The sequence below is a fragment of the Oculina patagonica genome, chromosome 8 (assembly GCF_052425735.1).
Source record: "Oculina patagonica isolate OP01 chromosome 8, crgOcupat, whole genome shotgun sequence".
Lineage (NCBI taxonomy): Eukaryota > Metazoa > Cnidaria > Anthozoa > Scleractinia > Oculinidae > Oculina > Oculina patagonica.
The window spans coordinates 21,326,388-21,351,790 of record NC_135765.1 but is presented as its reverse complement, the minus strand read 5'-3'; the positions used below and the strand labels follow the sequence as shown (position 1 = coordinate 21,351,790).

General features: G+C 39.3%; 2 protein-coding genes and 1 long non-coding RNA gene across 3 annotated transcripts; all 3 read right to left on the bottom strand.

Moving 5' to 3' along the window:
• Positions 1-1,994: 1,994 nt before the first annotated feature.
• LOC144662743 (DNA damage-regulated autophagy modulator protein 2-like) lies at positions 1,995-23,579 on the bottom strand. The gene is made up of 3 exons (XM_078523635.1): positions 23,138-23,579; positions 14,719-15,115; positions 1,995-2,415 (listed from the first exon to the last, which is right to left on the bottom strand). The coding sequence occupies exons 1-3, from the start codon at positions 23,570-23,572 to the stop codon at positions 2,357-2,359; spliced, it is 891 nt and encodes a 296-aa protein (XP_078379761.1). The 5' UTR covers positions 23,573-23,579; the 3' UTR covers positions 1,995-2,356.
• Positions 9,034-12,273, bottom strand: LOC144663199 (DNA damage-regulated autophagy modulator protein 1-like). Its single transcript, XM_078524118.1, has 2 exons — positions 11,833-12,273; positions 9,034-9,486 (listed from the first exon to the last, which is right to left on the bottom strand). The coding sequence occupies exons 1-2, from the start codon at positions 12,265-12,267 to the stop codon at positions 9,034-9,036; spliced, it is 888 nt and encodes a 295-aa protein (XP_078380244.1). The 5' UTR covers positions 12,268-12,273.
• Positions 18,475-19,935, bottom strand: LOC144662756 (uncharacterized). The gene is made up of 2 exons (XR_013572517.1): positions 19,685-19,935; positions 18,475-18,571 (listed from the first exon to the last, which is right to left on the bottom strand). It is a non-coding gene; the product is annotated as an uncharacterized LOC144662756 (long non-coding RNA).
• Positions 23,580-25,403: the final 1,824 nt, after the last annotated feature.

Genomic DNA, 25,403 nt, shown 5'->3' with positions numbered 1-25,403 from the left:
CCCCGCTCTTTTTTAAGCTCCCCTCTCTACCCCCTCCCCACCCCCCGTCAACAGCTTAATTTTTTAATAAGTCCCCTCCCCTCACTCAGATAAGTTCACTCCCCTCCTCTTTCCTCATAACTTTGCTTTGTAGATGTAATCGCATGAGCGCGAGTGCAATTAAGGATTAATTTCACGTCCATTTTCAAATTTTCACAAAATTTGGAAAAAGTTTGAAGATGCAAATGAAAATAATCTTAAATTGCACGAGGGTACAATGCGATTACTTGTTTATCACAGAAAGGGCTAAATTTTGTACAAAAGAACCAGGGCGTCAGAAAAAAAGGGAAGCCTCGAGCCAAGTGGCCCATACTGCCGGAGCTTATCCCGGTTTCGATAGCATTAAGCGGTTAGGAATATTTCTACTCCCTCCTGAATAGGATGCTAGTCCATCGCAGGGTACCCCCCAGCATTATGTCGCCGGTACCCATTTATACACCTGGGTGGAGAGAGGCACTATAAGAGTAAAGTGTCTTGCCCAATAACACAACACAGTGACCCCGGCCAGGCCTCGAACCCGGACCGCTCGATCCGGAGTCCGGCGCACTAACCATTAGGCCACGGCGCCTCCCAGGTTGAGTTTGTACAAAAGAACCAGGGCGTCAGAAAAGAACACTTTAACAAGGTCCGCCGTGGCGTAACTCGCTTGCAAGAATACTCGCTCGTAGCAAAATGACCACTGCACATAGACAATCAACTTTTGTCAAAAAAAGGAATGCCTATAGTAAAAGTAAGCCCTCTAAATTACCAAAAGTGCCCTCGTGATTAAGAAAAAATGCCCTCAGTCTCTACCAATCAGAATTCAGTAATTTTGCCCCATATGTGTTAAATAGAGGATAATACATGGTTGCGCGGAGATATGAAACTTATCTTCGAGTGTTCAAATCAATATCTCACGAGTAAGCGCAGAGAACGAGTGAGATATCGATCTTCCGCTAGGGCTGGATCAGGGATTTTTTCCTCTTGAAGATACGCTTTCAAAATCGATCGACTCCTCTTCGTTGCTTTTTCCGTGTTTAGACAATCCTTGTCTCCTAATAACTTAAATATTTTCCTTTTAACCTCTCAAATCTTTCGGCCATTTTCGCGCTTTCAAGCTGCTCGGCAGCAAAGCAGTTGTTGCGTGACGTCAACGATCCTTGGGAACGAGGTTGCGATCGGATAATTTTTGTTTTTAGGGTAAAAAGAAGGATGGCGGCCGCTCGTAGTTATATTCCCCCGCGCGAGGTGATATAGCTTTGAAGACTTGGTTAACATGGCCGCTTTTGCCGAATGAAAATTTCTTTGATTTGAAAGAAACCAGTCCAAGACATGGATTTTTAAAACGTTGGGAATTTTGAAAAATGACTACAAAGGCGTTTGGACTGAAAATAGTTTCAAGAGATGGTTCTCAAGGCATAAGAAATGATCATAAACACGACATTTTTGGCGATCGATGAGAAACTCAGTCAGATCGATTGAGCAAACATTATTTAGTTCTCTTCTCACCGAGCTACTCATTTTCGAAAAGGGTTCGCACAAACGCTTAGAAGTCATCTACTATCATACAAAGGTACCGGACAGCTATCTTTCTCATAGTATTTGTTTTGTTTCGTTTTATTGCTTTAACTTAATAAATTCTGATTGCAATCGATGATTTAAACTGGTTTTATACACCGTCTGCAAGCTGTTTTCTCGTTTGCTATCGTTTTTGCAGTTCTTGATGATCACCTCTAAAAATTATACTGTAACTGTACTACCTGCCGGGACAATTTATCCAATATTCCCGACGGCGAAGCCAGGTGGACAATGTCCTTTTGTAACTTTAGAATATTTTTTTGTATTAATTTTGATAAGTAGCCGTTTTTAATCTATTGCTGCATACCCTACATTTTTTGAAACAAAATCATCTCCTCCTGTCAATTTTAACCCACGAGTTAGCAACACGCAACAAAAGTGATTTCCAACATTTTTTATTACAGCGGTTTGAAAACATACTCGCACAGTAGTTGTTTACCCCTTAAGACTCACAAGTACAGCTATTTACCCGGCCGGGCTGTTTCATCACCTAATAATCAATAAACTTATTGAGCTGAGTCACTTCCCTCTGAGACACTAACCTCTTTCGACTAATCTTTTATTTTTTTAAATAAACAACCGCCCACCGGCTTGAATTAATATCTCCCCCAACCCATCCTTTTTTTTAATCAGTGATGCCTCATTTTGGGACCCTTCAATGATATATATTTGGGACTCCATATTTCAACACCAGATTGCCATAAACACTTCCAGTTAATATGAGGCATTCCGTCTTCTAAATCATCCTCCCCGTTTTGTCTTATTCATCGCCCCCGTTTATGACAGGCTCTATCTCCGTGTAATTTCCATCCTTGCTGCCTATCAATTCATAGCAAACTCGACAATGTTTGAAACTCTCGATAAAACGACATGGCGTAAAATGCCAAGCTCAAACATGCGATCCATTCCCCTGCGCTGTCGACCACGTGTGACGCGTATCCACCGTCTTTTGGGCTCCAGTTCGCCAATCTGATGAAACTGTCACTACCACTGAACATCGCGTATGAATACCTTTTGAGGAGAGGATATCCTACCCCAGTGAAGGTCAAGACACAGGACACAGCGAGTCGAAAAATAAACATGCATTTCGAATTGAGGCCAGCTTTGACCGTGTGATAAGTAATAAGGGTCTGGAACCAGTAGTAGAGTGCTCCGCTAACAAGCAGTAATGCGGTCCCAGCATCATGAACTGACTTGATGTCGCTCTCCTAGGAAAAAGAAATTTTGCAATTAACTGCTAAGCATTGATTAGACCTTACGATGCCATTTTCTTTGATAGGCAAACATGTAATTAGTCCAAAAAAATCGCTTTCTGTGGAAAAAAATACTAGCAGGGGCCCAATACCCTGTTTCTAGTTTACATTGGTGAAACTGAACTGAGATGTCTACTAAAAGTGTTTTGGGTTACGAAAGTTTATTTAAAAAAAATCATCTTTACGACAGCCCTGTTTGATCTCAGATCTCCATCCATATATCGTAAATTTATGGTACACCAGAACTAGAAGATCAATGTCGAGGGGGAGCGGGGATCAATGTCAGGGTAGGAGAAGCCACGAGCCAAGCGGCCCACACTGCCGGTGCTTATCCCGGTTTCCGTAGCATTAAGCGGCTAGGAATATTTCTGCTCCCCCCTGAATGGGATGCTAGTCCATTGCAGGGTTCCCCCCCCCCCCCCCCCCAGCATTATGTTGTCGGTACCCAATTATACACCTGGGTGGAGAGAGGCAATATGAGAGTAAAGTGTCTTGCCCAAAAACACAACACGATGACCCCGGCCGGGGCTCGAACCCGGACCGCTCGATACGGAGACCGGCGCACTAACCATTAGGCCACCGCGCCTCCCATAATGTCAGGGTAGGGCAACACTCAATTGATTTGGGAAAACCTTTCCGCTTGAGAAATTGCCATTCCCACGTTGTAATTCTACTATCCTGCGAGCTGTTTTTTCTACATCGAACGCTACGTTTAGTAAAGATTTTACCAAGTGAAGTAAAAAAAAAATTAGGAAAAACTGTCATTTAGGTATTTAAAAGGACTTTTTAAAATATCTTGCACAGTCCCTCCTAACAGCTGATTAATATAAGCATTTTAAGGGTTAACTTAAGGGAAAAGTTTAGAAAAGGGATGCAGTACTTCTACTCTAGATTATGACAGTGTACCATTTTCTATTAAAGGTATATGAACGGGTTACCTTTTCTGTTAAAAATGGTATTTAAAAGATGAGGGGTTGGACTTCCTCCGGTTAGCGAGGGCCTCAAGTTACTGAGTAAAAAATTACAGTAAGAGTAAGAAGCAAATCTAGGGAAATAAATTTTGAATTATTTTACCCAAGAGTGTTAACCACCAGCTTAAAATCTTGTTGGTTACTTTTTTTTTAATATTTACTTTTTTAACTGAACACAATGTGTATTCAATTACTATATGCCTTTGTCACTTTTTTTTTTTCAGCAGAAATTTGAATGATCACATAAACAAAATAAATTCATAAATGAAGGTCGGCGACTCCATAAGGTGGTTCTTGATCGAATCCACGAGGTTCTCAGATAAAAGGGTTTTTTCAGATGAGACATTTACCGAGCATTTGGAAAAACAAATTTGCTTTGTTAACGAGCGAGGTGGATGAAAAAAGAAGTTGCCGGGTTGTAAGGGTGGCCGGGGTTGCAAAACTCAAGGATCAACTTACGCAGTAGGATGGTCAAAACAAACAGCCTCTCTATGGGTACCTACGGTCTTCATTTTCTTCGCATTTTTTTGGAAGTCCTCGTTTTTTTTAAGAAGATCTTCGTTGTATCTTAAGTCATTTTTTTTTTGTAAAATGTGGTCAAATGCCAAAATTCAGAAATTACAGATATTTTCTGTAGTGTTTACGAATTTTGTCAGTTTTACATCTGAGTGTTCAATTTGATCACGCGAATTTTGATCAATTTCAGATCTTCGCTTCAATCTTGAGATCTTCGTTTTTTCCGCGGTGATCTTCGCGTCTTCGATTTCTTCGGAAATACCCATAGAGAGGCTCATTGCTTTATGAAGGTGCCAAATAGTCTTTTTGAAGGCATACTGCAACGCGCTATTAAACTTTGACTATTGAAGCTAATAATTGCAAACACTGTCTTATTAAAATCATATTTGTATCTCAATTCTAACTGAAGACCCCAGTTGTTCAAAGGATGGGTACAGGATAATTCGCTACCCAGTGTAGAATAGAACATCCTATCCATCGCATAGTGATTTTTCCTGTGTATGGCGTTGTACACCCTTTAAACAACTGGGCGCCTAGGTCTATCAATTACCGTATCGCCATCGTGCGTAGGCAATCTAAAGTTAGCCACTACGACAACAACAAGAAGACACAAAACGCCAAACGGCAAAGCAGCCTTGTTTAACTTCATCGCCGTCTGTGTAACACCTTGCTTAAAATCCTTTTGAACTGCATCGAGCTGTACATAGCGACAGAAAATCAACATCAGTCCAAACAACGCTACGAAGGTCATCATTAAACCAAAGATCGAGCCCTCTGGTTCAAACGCTGCTGTTCTACTGATGCTTGGTAGAAACGGGTACACCTGGTTCAACGACACTGCTATGATGTATGGAGTGAAGATGGTGATACAGATCCATAGAGGCCACAGCACTGGTAAGAGATGAACAGAGCGCGATACAGTTATCATGGCTGAAGCCTTTCGTGACAATTCTTAACTGCTTTCAACACACGCGTACCATTCATATGTGTGTGCCGCTTGCCGTTATAATTATTCACAAATTTATTCACTAATTGCTATTGTAAATAGTCAAGCTTCCGAAAACCGGTTTACGGCTGTGTATTTGTAATAAAATGAGTAAACATATTTTTGCATTGTTCAAGTTTACTTTTGTGCGTTTTTTTGGCAATTTATATCATACACGAGCAGTGTTATAAGTTTAAGATTTCTATTCGTGCCTAGAATATGATTATTTAACGAAGTTGTGTAACTTCAACACGAAGAATCAGGTACCGCCTCTAAAATTTAGCCAAAAAATATACCGTCAAAAAGCCCCGCTCTTTTTTAAGCTCCCCTCTCTACCCCCTCCCCACCCCCCGTCAACAGTTTAAACTTTTAATAAGCCCCCTCCCCTCTCTCAGAAAAGTTCACTCCCCTCCTCTTTCCTCATAACTTTGCTTTGTAGATGTAATCGCATGAGCCCGAGTGCAATTAAGGATTAAAAAATTTGGAAAAAGTTTGAAAATGCAAATGAAAATAATGTTTTATTGCACGAGGGCACAATGCGATTACTTGTTTATCACATAAAGGGTTAAATTTTGTACAAAAGAACCAGGGCGTCAGAAAAGAACACTTAAACAAGGTCCGCCGTGGCGTAACTCGCTTGCAAGAATACTCGCTCGTAGCAAAATGACCACTGCAGATAAACAATCAACTTTTGTCAAAAAAAGGAATGCCAATAGTAAAAGTAAGCCCTCTAAATTACCAAAAGTGCCCTCGTGATTAAGAAAAAATGCCCTCAGTCTCTACCAATCAGAATTCAGTAATTTTGCCCCGTTTGTGTTAAATAGAGGATAATACATGGTTGCGCGGAGATATGAAACTTAGCTTCGAGTGTTCAAATCAATATCTCACGAGTAAGCGCAGAGAACGAGTGAGATATCGATCTTCCGCTAGGGCTGGATCAGGGATTTTTTCCTCTTGAAGATACGCTTTCAAAATCGATCGACTCCTCTTCGTTGCTTTTTCCGTGTTTTGACTATCCTTGTCTCCTAATAATTCAATTTTTGCTCTTAACCTCTCAAATCTGGCGGCCATTTTGACGCTTTCAAGCTGCTCGACAGCGAAGCAGTTGCTGCGTGACGTCAACGATCCTTGGGAACGAGGTTGCGATAATAATAATAATAATAAAAGCTTTTATTTATACACGATAAATGTTTTGCAGCATAGCTGATGTGGTCGTGTTTACAAATTACTATTGAAGCTAACTAAACCCTTAAATAACAAATAAAGACTACAAACTAAGCATTCCAAACAAACGAAAATACACAGCCTCTAAATCCCTAATGCTTTCAAAGCACCCTTGAAACTTGCCAACGATTCTTTAAGGCGGGCCTCGTTATTCAAAGAATTCCATAATGTGGCCCCTTCATAAGTGATCGACTTTTTGAGAAAGTCAGTCTTTGGTACTGACAAGCAATTTTTCCTTCTAAGATTGTAATTAGTCTTCTGCTCCGTCCACAAGTGTTGTAATTGGACCGGAGCACCTCCAGATACACATTTGAAGACAAAACAAAGTATCCTGCGGATGTACATTTGCCTCAATGGTATCCACTTTGCTTGACGCAGTACGTCTTCTGAAGGGGTGAACCAGTCTAAGCCGAAAATTATCTTGGCGGCACGCACATGGATTTTTTCGACCTTCGTCTGCTTAGTCTGTTTGTTCAGACCTTTCACGTGCTTATGCACATGTCAGGCTGTTCACTCGGCAGTTCATTCGGATCGTTGTTTTTGCAGTCTCCATCCGTTACTTACATAAACAGTAAAAGCCGAAATATTAAAACCTACTGAGTTCCGAAACTTTTTGGTTTTAATATCACAAATGGCATCCCACAGCGTTGGAACTATTCCTTCGCTTCAAATACCGTAATGATTCGATTTAGCGCCCTCCTTCAAATAAGCGCCCCCTTCCGAATAAACGCCCCCCTTCGAATGTGTTTTTGTAAATAAGCGCCCCTATTCCAATAAGCGCCCCCATTCTAATTAAAGCCCCCATTCTTATAAGCACCCCTATTCTAATAAGTGACCCTATTGTGGATAACTGCCCATGCTGAAGTCATTGACGTCAACTAGATAAACTCCTGACCGTTCGCCGTACAGTTCCTGTATATATTTACTGCTAAAATGAACAATTATTTTAAAAGTAACTGAACTTTAAACAATTTCTAACTGTTACAGTTTTTGTTATTGTTAGATACATTTGGTTGTTTCTCAAGAAATTAAATAAGCGCCCTGTCCCGAATAAGCGCCCTGTCTCGAATAAGCGCCCTCCCTCGAGGTGCCAAAAGTAAATAAGCGCCCCGGGCGCTAAATCGAATCATTACGGTAATCAAAAACAATCGATCGGTTAATTTTTGATGTAGGACAATTGATGACGTCAATTGTCGTATAATAGGACCTTCTTCCAAATTTTGTCGGCGCTAGCCGGTAAGCTGGAATTAATCGAGGATTAAAAGCCAATTAGAAACGGAGAAATATTTTGAATGAATAATAATTAAAGTTTTTCATCCTCCAACAATGGGCGCCAAAAGTCCTTGAGACAGTTGGTTGAAATTAATACTAATTTAACATTCCCATTTTCCCACCTTAAATCTGCTGCAGCTTGTGAACCACTCCCCCCTTTTCAATGCTGTACACAAACGAGGCAAGTCTTGCAGATAGCAAATCCAACATTGTTTCGGGGGAAGGGGGTAATATCGAAGGGGTGAGGGGTAAAATTTGTCCAAGGTACTCAAAAAGTGCCGACTGTCTCAACACTTTTGGCGCCCATTGAAGTTTACTTTTTATAATAACCTTTTTGTTAAAATATGTTACTATTCAGCACTTAAACATTAAAGTCCACTGTATTTCTTTTGAATGAAGCCAACATATTCATATTTAAATGTGAAATAAGACTATCCTCTCTATTAAGCGCCCCACCTCCCTTCCAAAAGAAAAGTCCCCGGAGACTAAATAGAGGATATTTCCTCGACTCGCTTTCATATGAGCTTTCGGTCCTTGAAAAAAACAGGTCTAGTTTGAGTCTAATCAGTTCGCGGAATGTTGTTTTAAACTTGCTGGAATATCAACTTCGGTCGCAAAATTTACCGATTTACTATGATCTGTACCACCTGCCGGGACATTTTATCCAATAATCCCGACGGCGAAGCCAGGTGGACAATGTCCTTTTGTTACTTTAGAATATATTTTTGCATTAATTTTAATTAGAAGCCGTTTTTAATCTATTGTTACACACTCTACGTTTTTAAAACAAAATCATCTCCTTATGTCAATTTTAAACCACGAGTTAGCAACACGCAACAAAAGTGATTTCCAACATTTTTATTACAGCGGTTTGAAAACATACTCACACCGTAAGTACAGCTATTTACCCGGCCGGGCTGTTTTCATCACCTAATAATCAACAAACTTATTGAGCTAAGGGGTGATGCGTTGCTGAGTCGCTTCCCTCTGAGACACTAACTTCTTTTGACTAATCTTTTATTTTTCAAAATAAACAACCACCCACCGGCTTGAATTAATATCTCCTCCAACCCATCTTCTTTGTAATCAGTGGTGCCTCATTTTGGGACCCTTCAATGATATATATTTGGGATTCCATATTTCAACACCAGATTGCTATAAACGCTACCAGTTTATTTGAGGCATTCCGTCTTTTATGTTATCCTCCCGTTTTGTCTTATTCACCACTCTCGTTTCTGATTGGCTCTATTTCCGTGTAATTTCCATCCTTGCTGCTTTTCAACTCATAGCAAACGTCAATCGATAATGTTTGAAACTCTCGATAAAACGTCACAGCGTAAATTGCCAAGCTCAAACATGCGATCCATTCTCCCGCGCTATCGAACACGTGTGACGCGTATCCACCGTCTTCTGGGCTCCAGTTTGCTAATTTGATGAAACTGTCACTACCACTAAACATCGCGTATGAATACCTTTTGAGGAAAGGATATCCTATCCCAGTGAAGGTCAAGACACAGGACACAGCGAGTCGGAAGATAAACATGCATTTCGAATTGAGACCAGCTTTGACCGTGTGATACGTAATAAAGGTCTGGAACCAGTAGTAGAGCGCTCCGCTAACAAGCAGCAATGCGGTCCCAGCATCATGAACTGACTTGATGTCGCTCTCCTACAGATAAGAAAGGCTGCAATCAACTGCTAAGCATTGATTAGACCTTACGATGCCATTTTCCTTGATAGGCAAACATGTAATTAGTCCAAGAAATCGATACCTGTGGTCCATTACCATGTTTCTAGTTTACATTGGTGAAACTTAACTGAGATGTCTACTAAAAGTGTTTTGGATAACGAAAGTTTATTTTAAAAAAATCATCTTTACGGCAGCCCCGTTTGATCTCAGATATCCATCCATATACTGTAAATTTATGGTACACAAGAACTAGAAGATTAATGTCAAGAGGGAGCGGGGATCAATGTCAGGATAGAGCAACATTTAATTGAATCGGGAAAACCTTTCCGCTTATGGGAATAGCAATTCCGCTTCGAAATTGCTATTTCCGCGTCGTAATTCTACTATCCTGCGAGCTGTTTTTTATCTACATCGAACGCTACGTTTAGTAAAGATTTTACAACGTGAAGTAAAAAAAATAAGGAAAAACTGTCATTTAGGTTTTTAAAAGGACTTTTTAAAATATTTTACACAGTCCCTCCTAACAGCTGATTAATCTAAGTATTTTAAGGGTTAACTTAGATGAAAAGTTTAGAAAAGGGATGCAGTACTTCTAATCTAGATTATGAAAGTGTACCAATTTCTATAAAAGGTATATGAAAGGGTTTCCTTTTCTGTTAAAAATGGTATTTAAAAGATGAGGGGTTGGACTTCCTCCGGTTAGCGAGGGCCTCGAGTTACTGAGTGAAAAATTACAGTTAGAGTAAGAAGCAAATCTAGGGAATAAATTTTGAATTATTTTGCGCTAGATTCGATTTACCGAGGTTCGAATGATCGAGAATCATTCGGCTAATTCGCCATACAATGTTTGAATAAAATAATCTTTTTGTGAATACTGATTTTACAGTTTTTGCAACGGAGTTTTGAAACTATGGAGACCAAACTTCTCCCGAAACTGACGCGCCTTTTGAGTTGTTAAGAAAGCACAATTTCTGACTTCCATAACGCTTTTAAGGCGAATACTACAGTACCGAAGTAGTAGCTGTTTCTTTAGAAAACGAATTGCCAGAAAACTGATCTAAACTTAAAAGGAAAACTGACGGACTTGCTTAACGTGGCTGTTTTTAATTAGAATTATTCAATAAAAAAGATCGTTTTGGATTATTCATGGCTTTCAACTGGCCAATATATTATTATTTCACGCAATGAATCAGAAATTCTTCATCGGAAATATGCATCTTAGTCAGTTTCACCTCCCAAGAGATTCAATTTTTAGAAAAAAAATCATCGAACGAGTACCAGGCAAAATATTGAAGAAACGAACCGCACCAGCGCATAAAGATTCGCTGAATAGCTTTCACATGGATAATTATATCAATAAACATTAACCCAAGAGTGTTAACCACCAGCTTAAAATCGTGTTGGTTACTTTTTATAATATTTCCTTTTTTTAACTGAACACAATGTGTATTCAATTACTATATGCATTTGTCACATTTTTTTGTCAGCAGAAATTTGAATGATCACATAAACAAAATAAATTCATAAATGAAGGTCGGCGACTCCATAAGGTGGTTCTTGATCGAATCCACGAGGTTCTCAGATAAAAGGGTTTTTTCAGATGAGACATTTACCGAGCATTTGGAAAAACAAATTTGCTTTGTTAACGAGCGAGGTGGATGAAAAAAGAAGTTGCCGGGTTGTAAGGGTGGCCGGGGTTGCAAAACTCAAGGATCAACTTACGCAGTAGGATGGTCAACACAAACAGCCTCTCTATGGGTACCCACGGTCTTCATTTTCTTCGCATTTTTTTGGAAGTCCTCGTTTTTTTAAGCAAATCTTCGTTGTATCTTAAGTCAATTTTTTGTGAAATGTGGCCAAATTCCAAAATTCAGAAATTACAGATATTTTCTGTAGTGTTTACGAATTTTGTCAGTTTTACATCTGAGTGTTCAATTTAATCACGCGAATTTTGGTCAATTTCAGATCTTCGCTTCAATCTTGAGATCTTCGTTTTTTCCGCGGTGATCTTCGCGTCTTCGATTTCCTCAGAAATACCCATAGAGAGGCTCATTGCTTTATGAAGGTGCCAAATAGCCCTTTTGAAGGCATACTGCAACGCGCTATTAAACTTTGACTATTGAAGCTAATAATTGCAAACACTGTCTTATTAAAATCATATATGTATCTCAATTCTAACTGAAGACCCCAGTTGTTCAAAGGATGGGTACAGGATAATTCGCTACCCAGGGTAGAATAGAACATCCTATCCATCGCATAGTGATTTTTCCTGTGTATGGCGTTGTACACCCTTTGAACAGCTGGGCGCCTAGGTCTATCAATTACCGTATCGCCATCGTGCGTAGGCAATCTAAAGTTAGCCACTACGACAACACCAAGAAGACACAAAACGCCAAACGGCAAAGCAGCCTTGTTTAACTTCATCACCGTCTGTGTAACACCTTGCTTAAAATCCTTTTGAACTGCATCCAGCTGTACATAGCGACAGAGAATCAACATCAGTCCAAACAACGCTACGAAGGTCATCATTAAACCAAAGATGGAGCCCTCTGGTTCAAACGCTGCTGTTCTACTGATGCTTGGTAGAAACGGGTACACCTGGTTCAACGACACTGCTATGATGTATGGAGTGAAGATGGTGATACAGATCCATAGAGGCCACAGTACTGGTAAGAGATGAACAGAGCGCGATACAGTTATCATGGCTGGGAGCCTTTGATGACAATTCTTAACTCCTTTCAACACACGCGTACCATTCATATGTGTGTGCCGCTTGCCGTTATAATTATTCACAAATTTATTCACTAATTGCTATTGTAAATAGTCATGCTTCCGGCTGTGTGTTTGTAATAAAATGAGTAAACATATTTTTGCATTGTTCAAGTTTACTTTTGTGCGTTTTTTTGGCAATTTATATCATACACGAGCAGTGTTATAAGTTTAAGATTTCTATTCGTGCCTAGAATATGATTATTTAACGAAGTTGTGTAACTTCAACACGAAGAATCAGGTACCGCCTCTAAAATTTAGCCAAAAAATATACCGTCAAAAAGCCCCGCTCTTTTTTAAGCTCCCCTCTCTACCCCCTCCCCACCCCCGTCAACAGTTTAAACTTTTAATAAGCCCCCTCCCCTCTCTCAGATAAGTTCACTCCCCTCCTCTTTCCTCATAACTTTGCTTTGTAGATGTAATCGCATGAGCCCGAGTGCAATTAAGGATTAAAAAATTTGGAAAAAGTTTGAAAATGCAAATGAAAATAATGTTTTATTGCACGAGGGCACAATGCGATTACTTGTTTATCACATAAAGGGCTAAATTTTGTACAAAAGAACCAGGGCGTCAGAAAAGAACACTTAAACAAGGTCTGCCGTGGCGAAACTCGCTTGCAAGAATACTCGCTCGTAGCAAAATGACCACTGCACATAAACAATCGACTTTTATCAAAAAAAGGAGTGCCAATAGTAAAAGTAAGCCCTCTAAATTACCAAAAGTGCCCTCGTGATTAAGAAAAAATGCCCTCAGTCTCTACCAATCAGAATTCAGTAATTTTGCCCCGTATGTGTTAAATAGAGGATAATACATGGTTGCGCGGAGATATGAAACTTAGCTTCGAGTGTTCAAATCAATATCTCACGAGTAAGCGCAGAGAACGAGTGAGATATCGATCTTCCGCTAGGGCTGGATCAGGGATTTTTTCCTCTTGAAGATACGCTTTCAAAATCGATCGACTCCTCTTCGTTGCTTTTTCCGTGTTTTGACTATCCTTGTCTCCTAATAATTCAATTTTTGCTCTTAACCTCTCAAATCTGGCGGCCATTTTGACGCTTTCAAGCTGCTCGACAGCAAAGCAGTTGTTGCGGGACGTCAACGATCCTTGAGAACGAGGTTACGATCGGTTAATTTTTGATGTAGGACAATTGATGACGTCAATTGTCGTATAATAGGACCTTCTTCCAAATTTTGTCGGCGCTAGCCGGTAAGCTGGAATTAATCGAGGATTAAAAGCCAATTAGAAACGGAGAAATATTTTGAATGAATAATAATTAAAGTTTTTCATCCACCAACAATGGGCGCCAAAAGTCCTTGAGACAGTTGGTTGAAATTAATACTAATTTAACATTCCCATTTTCCCACCTTAAATCTGCTGCAGCTTGTGAACCACTCCCCCCTTTTCAATGCTGTACACAAACGAGGCAAGTCTTGCCTCGTAGCAAATCCAACATTGTTTCGGGGGAAGGGGGTAATATCGAAGGGGTGAGGGGTAAAATTTGTGCCGAGTGTCTCAACACTTTTGGCGCCCATTGAAGTTTACTTTTTATAATAACCTTTTTGTTAAAATATGTTACTATTCAGCACTTAAACATTAAATTCCACTGTATTTCTATTAAGCGCCCCACCTCCCTTCCAAAAGAAAAGTCCCCGGAGACTAAATAGAGGATATTTCCTCGACTCGCTTTCATATGAGCTTTCGGTCCTTGAAAAAAACAGGTCTAGTTTGAGTCTAATCAGTTCGCGGAATGTTGTTTTAAACTTGCTGGAATATCAACTTCGGTCGCAAAATTTACCGATTTACTATGATCTGTTCCACCTGTCGGGACATTTTATCCAATATTCCCGACGGCGAAGCCAGGTGGACAATGTCCTTTTGTAACTTTAGAATATTTTTTTGCATTAATTTTAATTAGAAGCCGTTTTTAATCTATTGTTACACACTCTACGTTTTTAAAACAAAATCATCTCCTCATGACAATTTTAAACCACGAGTTAGCAACATGCAACAAAAGTGATTTCCAACGTTTTTATTACAGCGGTTTGAAAACATACTCGCATAGTAGTTGTTTACCCCAAAGACTCACAAGTACAGCTATTTACCCGGCTGGGCTGTTTTCATCACCTAATAATCAACAAACTTATTGAGCTAAAGGGTGATGCGTTGCTGAGTCACTTCCCTCTGAGACACTTACCTCTTTTGACTAGTCATTAATTTTCAAAATAAACAACCGCCCACCGGCTTGAATTAATATCTCCCCCAACCCATCCTTTTTTTAATCAGTGGTGCCTCATTTTGGGACCCTTGAATGATATATGTTTGGGACTCCATATTTCAACACCAGATTGCCATTAACACTACCAGTTAATATGAGGCATTCCGTGTTCTAAGCCATCCTCCCCGTTTTGTCTTATTCATCACTCTCGTTTATGATAGGCTGCCTACGATCAATTCATAGCAAACTTCAATCAATAATGTTTGAAACTCTTGATAAAACGACATGGCGTAAATTGCCAAGCTCAAACATGCGATCCATTCCCCCGCGCTGTCGACCACGTGTACAGCGTATCCACCGTCTTCTGGGCTCCAGTTTGCCAATCTGATGAAACTTTCACTACCACTGAACTTCGCGTATGAATATCTTTTAAGGAGAGGATATCCTACCCCAGTGAAGGTCAAGACACAGGACACAGCGAGTTGGAAGATAAACATGCATTTCGAATTGAGGCCAGCTTTGACCGTGTGATAAGTAATAAGGGTCTGGAACCAGTAGTAGAGTGCTCCGCTAACAAGCAGTAACGCGGTCCCAGCATCATGAACTGACTTGATGTCGCTCTCCTACAGAAAAGAAAGTCTGTAATTAACTGCTAAGCATTGATTAGACCTTACGATGCCATTTTCCTTGATAGGCAAACATGTAATTAGTCCAAGAAATCGATACCTGTGGTCCATTACCATGTTTCTAGTTTACATTGGTGAAACTTAACTGAGATGTCTACTAAAAGTGTTTTGGATTACGAAAGTTTATTTTAAAAAATCATCTTTATGACAGCCCTGTTTGATCTCAGATCTCCATCCATATACTGTAAATTTATGGTACACAAGAACTAGAAGATGAATGTCGAGGGGGGGCGGGGATCAATGTCAGGGTAGAGCAACATTTAATTGAATCAGGAAAACCTTTCCGCTTGGGAATAGCAATTCTGCTTCGAAATTGCTATTTCCGCGTCGTAATTCTACTATCCTGCGAGCTGTTTTTTTTTTCAACATCGAACGCTACGTTTAGTAAAGATTTTACAAAGTGAAGTATTTTAAACGGACTTTTTAAAATATCTTGCACAGTCCCTCCTAACAGCTGATTAATCTAAGTATTTTAAGGGTTAACTTAGGTGAAAAGTTTAGAAAAGGGATGCAGTACTTCTAATCTAGATTATGAAAGTGTACCATTTTCTATAAAAGGTATATGAAAGGGTTTCCTTTTCTGTTAAAAATGGTATTTAAAAGATGAGGGGTTGGACTTCCTCCGGTTAGCGAGGGCCTCGAGTTACTGAGTGAAAAATTACAGTTAGAGTAAGAAGCAAATCTAGGGAATAAATTTTGAATTATTTTGCGCTAGATTCGATTTACCGAGGTTCGAATGATCGAGAATCATTCGGCTAAATCGCCATACAATGTTTGAATAAAATAATATTTTTGTGAATACTGATTTTACAGTTTTTACAACGGAGTTTTGAAACTATGGAGACCAACCTCTCCCGAAACTGACGCGCCTTTTGAGTTGTTAAGAAAGCACAATTTCTGACTTCCATAACGCTTTTAAGGCGAATACTACAGTACAGAAGTAGTAGCTGTTTCTTTAGAAAACGAATTGCCAGAAAACTGATCAAATGAAACTTGGAAAGATAATGGACTTGCTTAATGTGGCTGTTTTTAATTAGAATTTATATTCTATATAAAAAAGATCGTTTTAGATTATTCATGGCTTTCAACTGGCCAATATATTATTATTTCACGCAATGAATCAGAAATTCTTCATCGGAAATATACATCTTAGTCAGTTACACCTCCCAAGAGATTCAATTTTTAGTTCCAGGCAAAATATTGAAGAAACGAACCGCACCAGCGAATAAAGTTTCGCTGAAAAGCTTTCACATGGATAATTATATCAATAAACATTCACCCAAGAGTGTTAACCACCAGCTTAAAATCTTGTTGGTTACTTTTTTTAATATTAACTTTTTGTAACTGAACACAGTGTGTATTCAATTAATATATGCCTTTGTCACTTTTTTTGTCAGCAGAAATTTGAATGATCATGTAAACAGAATAAATTCATAAATGAAGGTCGGCGACTTCAAAAGGTGGTTGTTGATCGAATCCACGAGGTTCTCAGATAAAAGGTTTTTTTCAGATGAGACATTTACCGAGTATTTGGAAAAACAAATTTGCTTTGTTAACGAGCGAGGTGGATGAAAAAAGAAGTTGCCGGGTTGTAAGGGTGGCCGGGGTTGCAAAGACTCAAGGATCAACTTACGCAGTAGGATGGTCAAAACAAACAGCCTCTCTATGGGTACCCACGGTCTTCATTTTCTTCGCATTTTTTTGGAAGTCCTCGTTTTTTTAAAGAAGATCTTCGTTGTATCTAAAGTCATTTTTTTTATGTAAAATGTGGTCAAATGCCAAAATTCAGAAATTACAGATGTTTTCTGTAGTGTTTACGAATTTTGTCAGTTTTAAATCTGAGTGTTCAATTTGATCACGCGCATTTTGGTCAATTTCAGATCTTCGCTTCAATCTTGAGATCTTCGTTGGATGCTACTAAAACTGGTAACGGGGAACCAGGAACGACCGGGAACCGGGAACCGGGAACGAGTGTACAGCGGTAATCCGTATAAGAATTCAAAATGGCGGACGAAAAACACAGAAACGGAGTAAAATGTAGCTTACTGATGAAGGTAAATGCTTAGTGTTACCAGTCCAGATTATCCCAATATATTAGGACAGGGCCATCTGGCCTTTCAGCCAATGGGAAGGTCCGAAGCCGCCTTTTGGTTCACCGATCGTGGCGGACGAACGCAGACATTTGCAAACTTGTGAACGTGCCGATCGCTATATTAAAGAAGAATTCGAATGTTTATTTCTTTCAAGAAGGAATCTTTCAACAAGGCCAGTGTTCGAATCCACATTTACACACAACGCAACGCAAAGGACGGCTGTGGGAGCAAGGAGCTTGCACGCTGATCAATAGCTTCGAAATACCTCATTTCGAAAATCAAATTATGTTTTATTGAAATGCAGTCGAATAGTAGGGTAAGTCATAATATGCTGTATTTTCCACTACAGTTGCGGGATTGGTTTCATTTGACAGGATGGAACCAATGTGTTGCGTAACATTAGCAGATATATATTGGCTTGGTTTGTTATCCGATCGATCATACGTGCGTAAATTGTTGCGACTGCTAGTCATATTTGTGTATTGTCCCACTCTCGTTAACAAAGTTCCCAAGTACATCTATCTCTTGACTTAAAAACAACTTTTTTCTGGCATTTGTAGGTTGTTAGATAGTAATATGAATGGTGACTTTTATTTTGCTTTTGAACCAAACAATTTTTGTAGGCAACACTGAATATTTGTAGCATTTCCAAAATGCTATTCAGTATAATACAGTGTACATCATGTCCCTTAAAATCACTTTTTCTTCGTACTCATGGTATTGCATAAAAGGAAAAAATTAAATTTAACATATGCTATTAATGCTGTACTGTAAATTATAATTGTAGTTCTCCAGGGGTGTATAATTACACTGATTTACCTTTTTGCAACATCCACCGAGTGTTAGGATGGACATTGAAATAAGGACAACCTTGTAGTGTTGTGAATATTAATTTTCTGTATATGTCATTCCCCAACTGCATGCATTCATTCTGAATTCATATCATTGCGAAAAAAATAAAACTGGTTGCATGCCATAAATAACAAACTGCTCACAAATGATGTGTTGTGCTGTCCTACTGATAATTTGTACAAAACACATAGTGTTTTGGAATTCATTTACAGATTCACCAAAACAAACTATGACACAGAAATATACCGTAATGCAACACACTGAGCTTTGCAGGAGGCTGTCAAGAGTTGTGGGCTGGAAAGAACATCCCCCAGTCACTTGTACAAAACACAAAATGATCAGCAGACAGAATGAGAAGAAAAGAATTTCAAATTTATTTTAATTTTACAGTAGGTTAACACTATTCTCTATTTGTTGTCTGTCCTTTAGTCAACTGCAAGAGCCAGATCTGCAAAAATGAAATACAGCTATGATCAGTGTGCTGAAATATAACAGCATACAATAAACTGGTGAACAGCGATCACCAAATAGTTATTTTCTTTTCATAAATGGAACAAATCTTCATGCAAAGTCCAAGATACTATGCCATGTTTGAAAACCAATGATGATCGAAGCACGCAAAAGACACAATCTGTTGTGAGAAGTACATGTGTATCGTGATTGCAATAGGGGTTACAGAATCACAGCTGTTGGTTAAGTCTGAGTGTGAGCCCAGTGGCCCATCAAGCCTGAGCTTACCTTGGTTTCCATAATCAATTATAGCATTAGCGACTGGTGGTTTGGGGAGGGGTGTTAGAAATTTTCAGAAATTAATGCATGGACTCATTTGGAGTTTGTCTTTTCTATTACTGGCCACAAGGTAAAAATTGACATTGTAAAAGTATTTCAACAAGCAAATTGGTGATTTCCAAGTGAGGAATTGTATTGAACTTTGTGTTAACTAAGCATTCTTTAAGATTCAATGTGGTTCACAATTGCACTTGCCATAGTATAAATTGCCAAACTGTCTAAAGAATTTCTTATACACAGTTGCATGTCCTGCTGACATGAGGTTTACAACCTTGCGGACAGAAGTTCTCTATTTCCTTTATCATGAAATAAATACTCAAACAAATTTCCTGCAATTTTCATAATTATTGTTGCTTAATAACAGCAGTTGATATCAGCATGCATTTTAGATGCATTGCGGATGGAAGTTCGGTTAATCCACCAAAATGGAACATTCCACATTCGATTATTTTCGTAATGAAAGTTGGTCTTCAGCCTTCGGCATTTCGTTGGCGCAAATTATACTCAGTGCGCCACGATGTATCACATGAACAGAGCTTAGCCCAGGAAAAAAAAAGAATTGACTGCCTATAAAGAAATTTTGGTTGTTCGTGGAACAGTTGATTTGGTACGCGTAGTATTGCTGCGTCATGATCATCGAACTTTTAAAAAAGTCTACCAAAAATCCAGGTTGTCTACCTTGCCCAGATTGCACACGATGAAACTTTATGGATGTAACAATCGGGGAAAAATATTTACAACTCCGGGAAAATATTAATGATTCTTCACCTACCTTGCAACTCGTCCCAAAATTCCGCCTAAACAGCACCTTCGTGAGTCCTTTATATAGCGAACAAAAGCACACGAAAAGTCGATTTGCTCCGACAATCGAATTCGAACGCTAGTTCCCAGTCCCTTTTCTGTGTTTTCGTCCGCCATTTTGAATTATTTTACGGATTACCGCTGTACACTCGTTCCCAGACTCCGGTTCCCGGTTCCCGGTCGTTCCCGGTTCCCCGCTCCCCGTTACCACTTTTAGTAGCATCCATTTTTCCTATCAGTTTTTCTTTTTGCATCTAATTTTTCTTAGATTGGATAATATACCGGATGCTACTAAAAGTGGTAACGGGGAGCGGGGAACCGGGAACGACCGGGAACCGGGAACCGGAGTCTGGGAACGAGTGTACAGCGGTAATCCGTAAAATAATTCAAAATGGCGGACGAAAACACAGAAAAGGGACTGGGAACTAGTGTTCGAATTCGATTGTCGGAGCAAATCGACTTTTCGTGTGCTTTTGTTCGCTATAAAAGACTCGCGAAGGTGCTGTTTAGGCGGAATTTTGGGGCAAGTTGCAAGGTAGGTGAAGAATCATTAATATTTTCCTGGAGTTGTAAATATTTTTCCCCGATCCATAAAGTTTCATCGTGTGCAATCTGGGCAAGGTAGACAACCTGGACTTTTGGTAGACTTTTTTAAAAGTTCGATGATCATGACGCAGCAATACTACGCGTACCAAATCAACTGTTCCACGAACAACCACAATTTCTTTATAGGCAGTCAGTTCTTTTCTTTTCCTGGGCTCGTGGCGCACTGAGTATAAATTGCGCCGACGAAATGCCGAAGGCTGAAGACTAACATTACGAAAATAATCGAATGTGGAATTTTCCATTCTGGTGGATTAACCGAACTTCCATCCGCCGTGCATCTAAAATGCATGCTGATATCAGCAGCTGTTATTAAGCAACAATAATTATGAAAATTGCAGGAAATTTGTTTGAGTATTTATTTCATGATAAAGGAAATAGAGAACTTCTGTCACAAGGTTGTAAACCTCATGTCAGCAGGACATGCAACTGTGTATAAGAAATTATTGAGACAGTTTGGCAATTTATACTATGGCAAGTGCAATTGTGAACGACATTGAATCTTAAAGAATGCTTAGTTAACACAAAGTTTAAGCACAATTCCTCACTTGGAAATCACCAATTTGCTTGTTGAAATACTTTTACAATGTCAATTTTTACCTTGTGGCCAGTAGTAGAAAAGACAAACTCCAAATGAGTCCATGCATTAGTTTCTGAAAATTTCTAACACCCCTCCCCAAACCACCAGTCGCTAATGCTATAATTGATTATGGAAACCAAGGTAAGCTCAGGCTTGATGGGCCACTGGGCTCACACTCAGACTTAACCAACAGCTGTGATTCTGTAACCCCTATTGCAATCACGATACACATGTACGTCTCACAACAGATTGTGTCTTTTGCGTGCTTCATCATTGGTTTTCAAACATGGCATAGTATCTTGGACTTTGCATGAAGATTTGTTCCATTTATGAAAAGAAAATAGCTATTTGGTGATGGCTGTTCACCAGTTTATTGTATGCTGTTATATTTCAACACACTGATCATAGCTGTATTTCAATTTTGCAGATCTGGCAGTTGACTAAAGGACAGACAACAAATTAAGACTAGTGTTTACCTACTGTAAAATGAAAATAAATTTAAAATTCTTTTCTTCCCATTCTATCTGCCGATCATTTTGTGTTTTGTACAAGTGACTGGGGGATGTTCTTTCCAGCCCACACCTCTTGACAGCCTCCTGCAAAGCTCAGTGTGTTGCATTACGGTATATTTCTGTGTCATAGTTTGTTTTGGTGAATCTGTAAATGAATTCCAAATACTATGTGATTTGTACAAATTATCAGTAGGACAGCACAACACATCATTTGTAAGCAGTTTGTTATTTTTGGCATGCAACCAGTTTTATTTTTTTCGCAATTATATGAATTCAGAATGAATGCATGCAGTTGGGGAATGACATATACAGAAAATTAATATTCACAACATTACAAGGTTGTCTTTTATTTCAATGTCCATCCTAACACTCGGTGGATGTTGCAAAAAGGTAAATCAGTGTAATTATACACCCCTGGAGAACTACAATTATAATTTACAGTACAGCATTAATAGCACATGTTAAATTTAAATTTTTCCTTTTATGCAATACCATGTGTGCGAAGAAAAAGTGATTTTCAGGGACAATGATACGATGTACACTGTATTATACTGAATAGCATTTTGGAAATGCTACAAATATTCAGTGTTGCCTACAAAAATTGTTTGGTTCAAAAGCAAAATAAAAGTCATCATTCATATTACTATCTAACAACCTACAAATGCCAGAAAAAAGAATTGTTTTTAAGTCAAGAGATAGATCTACTTGGGAACTTTGTTAACGAGAGTGGGACAATACATAAATATGACTAGCACGCAACAATTTACGAACGTATGATCGATCGGATAACAAACCAAGCCAATATATATCTGCTAATGTTACGCAACACATAGGTTCCATCCTGTCAAATGAAACCAATCCCGCAACTGTAGTGGAAAATACAGCATATTATGACTTACCCTACTATTCGACTGCATTTCAATAAAACATAATTTGATTTTCGAAATGAGGTATTTCGAAGCTATTGATCAGCGTGCAAGCTCCTTGCTCCCACAGCCGTCCTTTGCGTTGCGTTGTGTGTAAATGTGGATTCGAACACTGGCCTTGTTGAAAGATTCCTTCTAGAAAGAAATAAACATTCGAATTCTTCTTATACACCTCGGCACGTCCACACTGAGTTCGCAAATGTCTGCGTTCGATCGGTGAACCAAAAGACGGCTTCGGACCTTCCCATTGGCTGAAAGGCCAGATGGCCCTGTCCTAATATATTGGGATAATCTGGACTGGTTACACTAAGCATTTACCTTCATCGGTAAGCTACATTTCACTCCGTTTCTGTGTTTTTCGTCCGCCATTTTGAACTCTTATACGGATTACCGCTGTACACTCGTTCCCGGTTCCCGGTTCCCGGTCGTTCCTGGTTCCCCGTTACCACTTTTAGTAGCATCCATCTTCGTTTTTTCCGCGGTGATCTTCGCGTCTTCGATTTCTTCGGAAATACCCATAGAGAGGCTCATTGCTTTATGAAGGTGCCAAATAGCCCTTTTGAAGGCATACTGCAACGCGCTATTAAACTTTGACTATTGAAGCTAATAATTGCAAACACTGTCTTATTAAAATCATATATGTATCTCAATTCTAACTGAAGACCCCAGTTGTTCAAAGGATGGGTACAGGATAATTCGCTACCCAGGGTAGAATAGAACATCCTATCCATCGCATAGTGATTTTTCCTGTGTATGGCGTTGTACACCCTTTGAACAGCTGGGCGCCTAGGTCTATCAATTACCGTATCGCCATCGTGCGTAGGCAATCTAAAGTTAGCCACTACGACAACACCAAGAAGACACAAAACGCCAAACGGCAAAGCAGCCTTGTTTAACTTCATCACCGTCTGTGTAACACCTTGCTCAAAGGTCCTCTGAACTGCATCGAGCTGTACATAGCGACAGAAAATCAACATCAGTCCAAACAACGCTACGAAGGTCATCATTAAACCAAAGATGGAGCCCTCTGGTTCAAACGCTGCTGTTCTACTGATGCTTGGTAGAAACGGGTACACCTGGTTCAACGACACTGCTATGATGTATGGAGTGAAGATGGTGATACAGATCCATAGAGGCCACAGTACTGGTAAGAGATGAACAGAGCGCGATACAGTTATCATGGCTGGGAGCCTTTGATGACAATTCTTAACTCCTTTCAACACACGCGTACCATTCATATGTGTGTGCCGCTTGCCGTTATAATTATTCACAAATTTATTCACTAATTGCTATTGTAAATAGTCAAGCTTCCGAAAACCGGTTTACGGCTGTGTGTTTGTAATAAAATGAGTAAACATATTTTTGCATTGTTCAAGTTTACTTTTGTGCGGTTTTTTGGCAATTTATATCATACACGAGCAGTGTTATAAGTTTAAGATTTCTATTCGTGCCTAGAATATGATTATTTAACGAAGTTGTGTAACTTCAACACGAAGAATCAGGTACCGCCTCTAAAATTTAGCCAAAAAATATACCGTCAAAAAGCCCCGCTCTTTTTTAAGCTCCCCTCTCTACCCCCTCCCCACCCCCCGTCAACAGTTTAAACTTTTAATAAGCCCCCTCCCCTCTCTCAGATAAGTTCACTCCCCTCCTCTTTCCTCATAACTTTGCTTTGTAGATGTAATCGCATGAGCCCGAGTGCAATTAAGGATTAAAAATTTGGAACAAGTTTGAAAATGCAAATGAAATAATGTTTTATTGCACGAGGGCACAATGCAATTACTTGTTTATCACATAAAGGGCTAAATTTTGTACAAAAGAACTAGGGCGTCAGAAAAGAACACTTAAACAAGGTCCGCCGTGGCGAAACTCGCTTGCAAGAATACTTGCTCGTAGCAAAATGACCACTGCAGATAAACAATCGACTTTTGTCAAAAAAGGAATGCCAATAGTAAAAGTAAGCCCTCTAAATTAAAAAAAGTGCTCTCGTGATTAAGAAAAAATGCCCTCAGTCTCTACCAATCAGAATACAGTAATTTTGCCCCGTATGTGTTAAATAGAGGATAATACATGGTTGCGCGGAGATATGAAACTTATCTTCGAGTGTTCAAATCAATATCTCACGAGTAAGCGCAGAGAACGAGTGAGATATCGATCTTCCGCTAGGGCTGGATCAGGGATTTTTTCCTCTTGAAGATACGCTTTCAAAATCGATCGACTCCTCTTCGTTGCTTTATCCATGTTTTGTTTTTTTTGTTTTGGTTATTCAGCACTTAAAAAATAACGTCCACCTTGAATGAAGCTAACATATTCATAATGTGAAATAAGACTACCCTCTCTATAAGCGCCCCACCTCCCTCCAAAAAGAAAAGTTTCCGGAGACTAAATATATGTTATTTGCCGGCTGGGAGGTTCGTATAGTGAAAAACTGTGACCGAGGTCTGAAAATGCTGCCCGAGGCCGCACAATTACCGTATCGCCATCGTGCATAGGCAATCTAAAGTTAGCCACTACGACAACACCAAGAAGACACAAAACGCCAAACGGCAAAGCAGCCTTGTTTAACTTCATCACCGTCCTTTTAACTGCGTTGAGCTGAATATAGCGACAGAAAATCAACATCAGTCCAAACAACGCTACGAAGGTCATCATTAAACCAAAGATCGAGCCCTCTGGTTCATATGCTGCTGTTCTACTGATGCTTGGTAAAAACGGGTACACCTGGTTCAACGACACTGCTATGATGTATGGAGTGAAGATGGTGATACAGATCCATAGAGGCCACAGCACTGGTAAGAGATGAACAGAGCGCGATACAGTTATCATGGCTGGAGCCTTCTTACTGCTTTCAACACAGGCTCATCATCAGATATTTGTGCCGCTTTGCCATTATAATTATTTACAAATTTAATCACTAATTGCTATTGTAAATATTTTAGCTTTCTAAAATCGGCTTTTACGTTTGTAATCAAATTAAGTGGAACCTGTTTCGAATTGTTTTTTTGTTTTTAAAGCGTGTGGTGGTAGTCTTAAGTTAAAGTATATATATATATATATATATATATATAT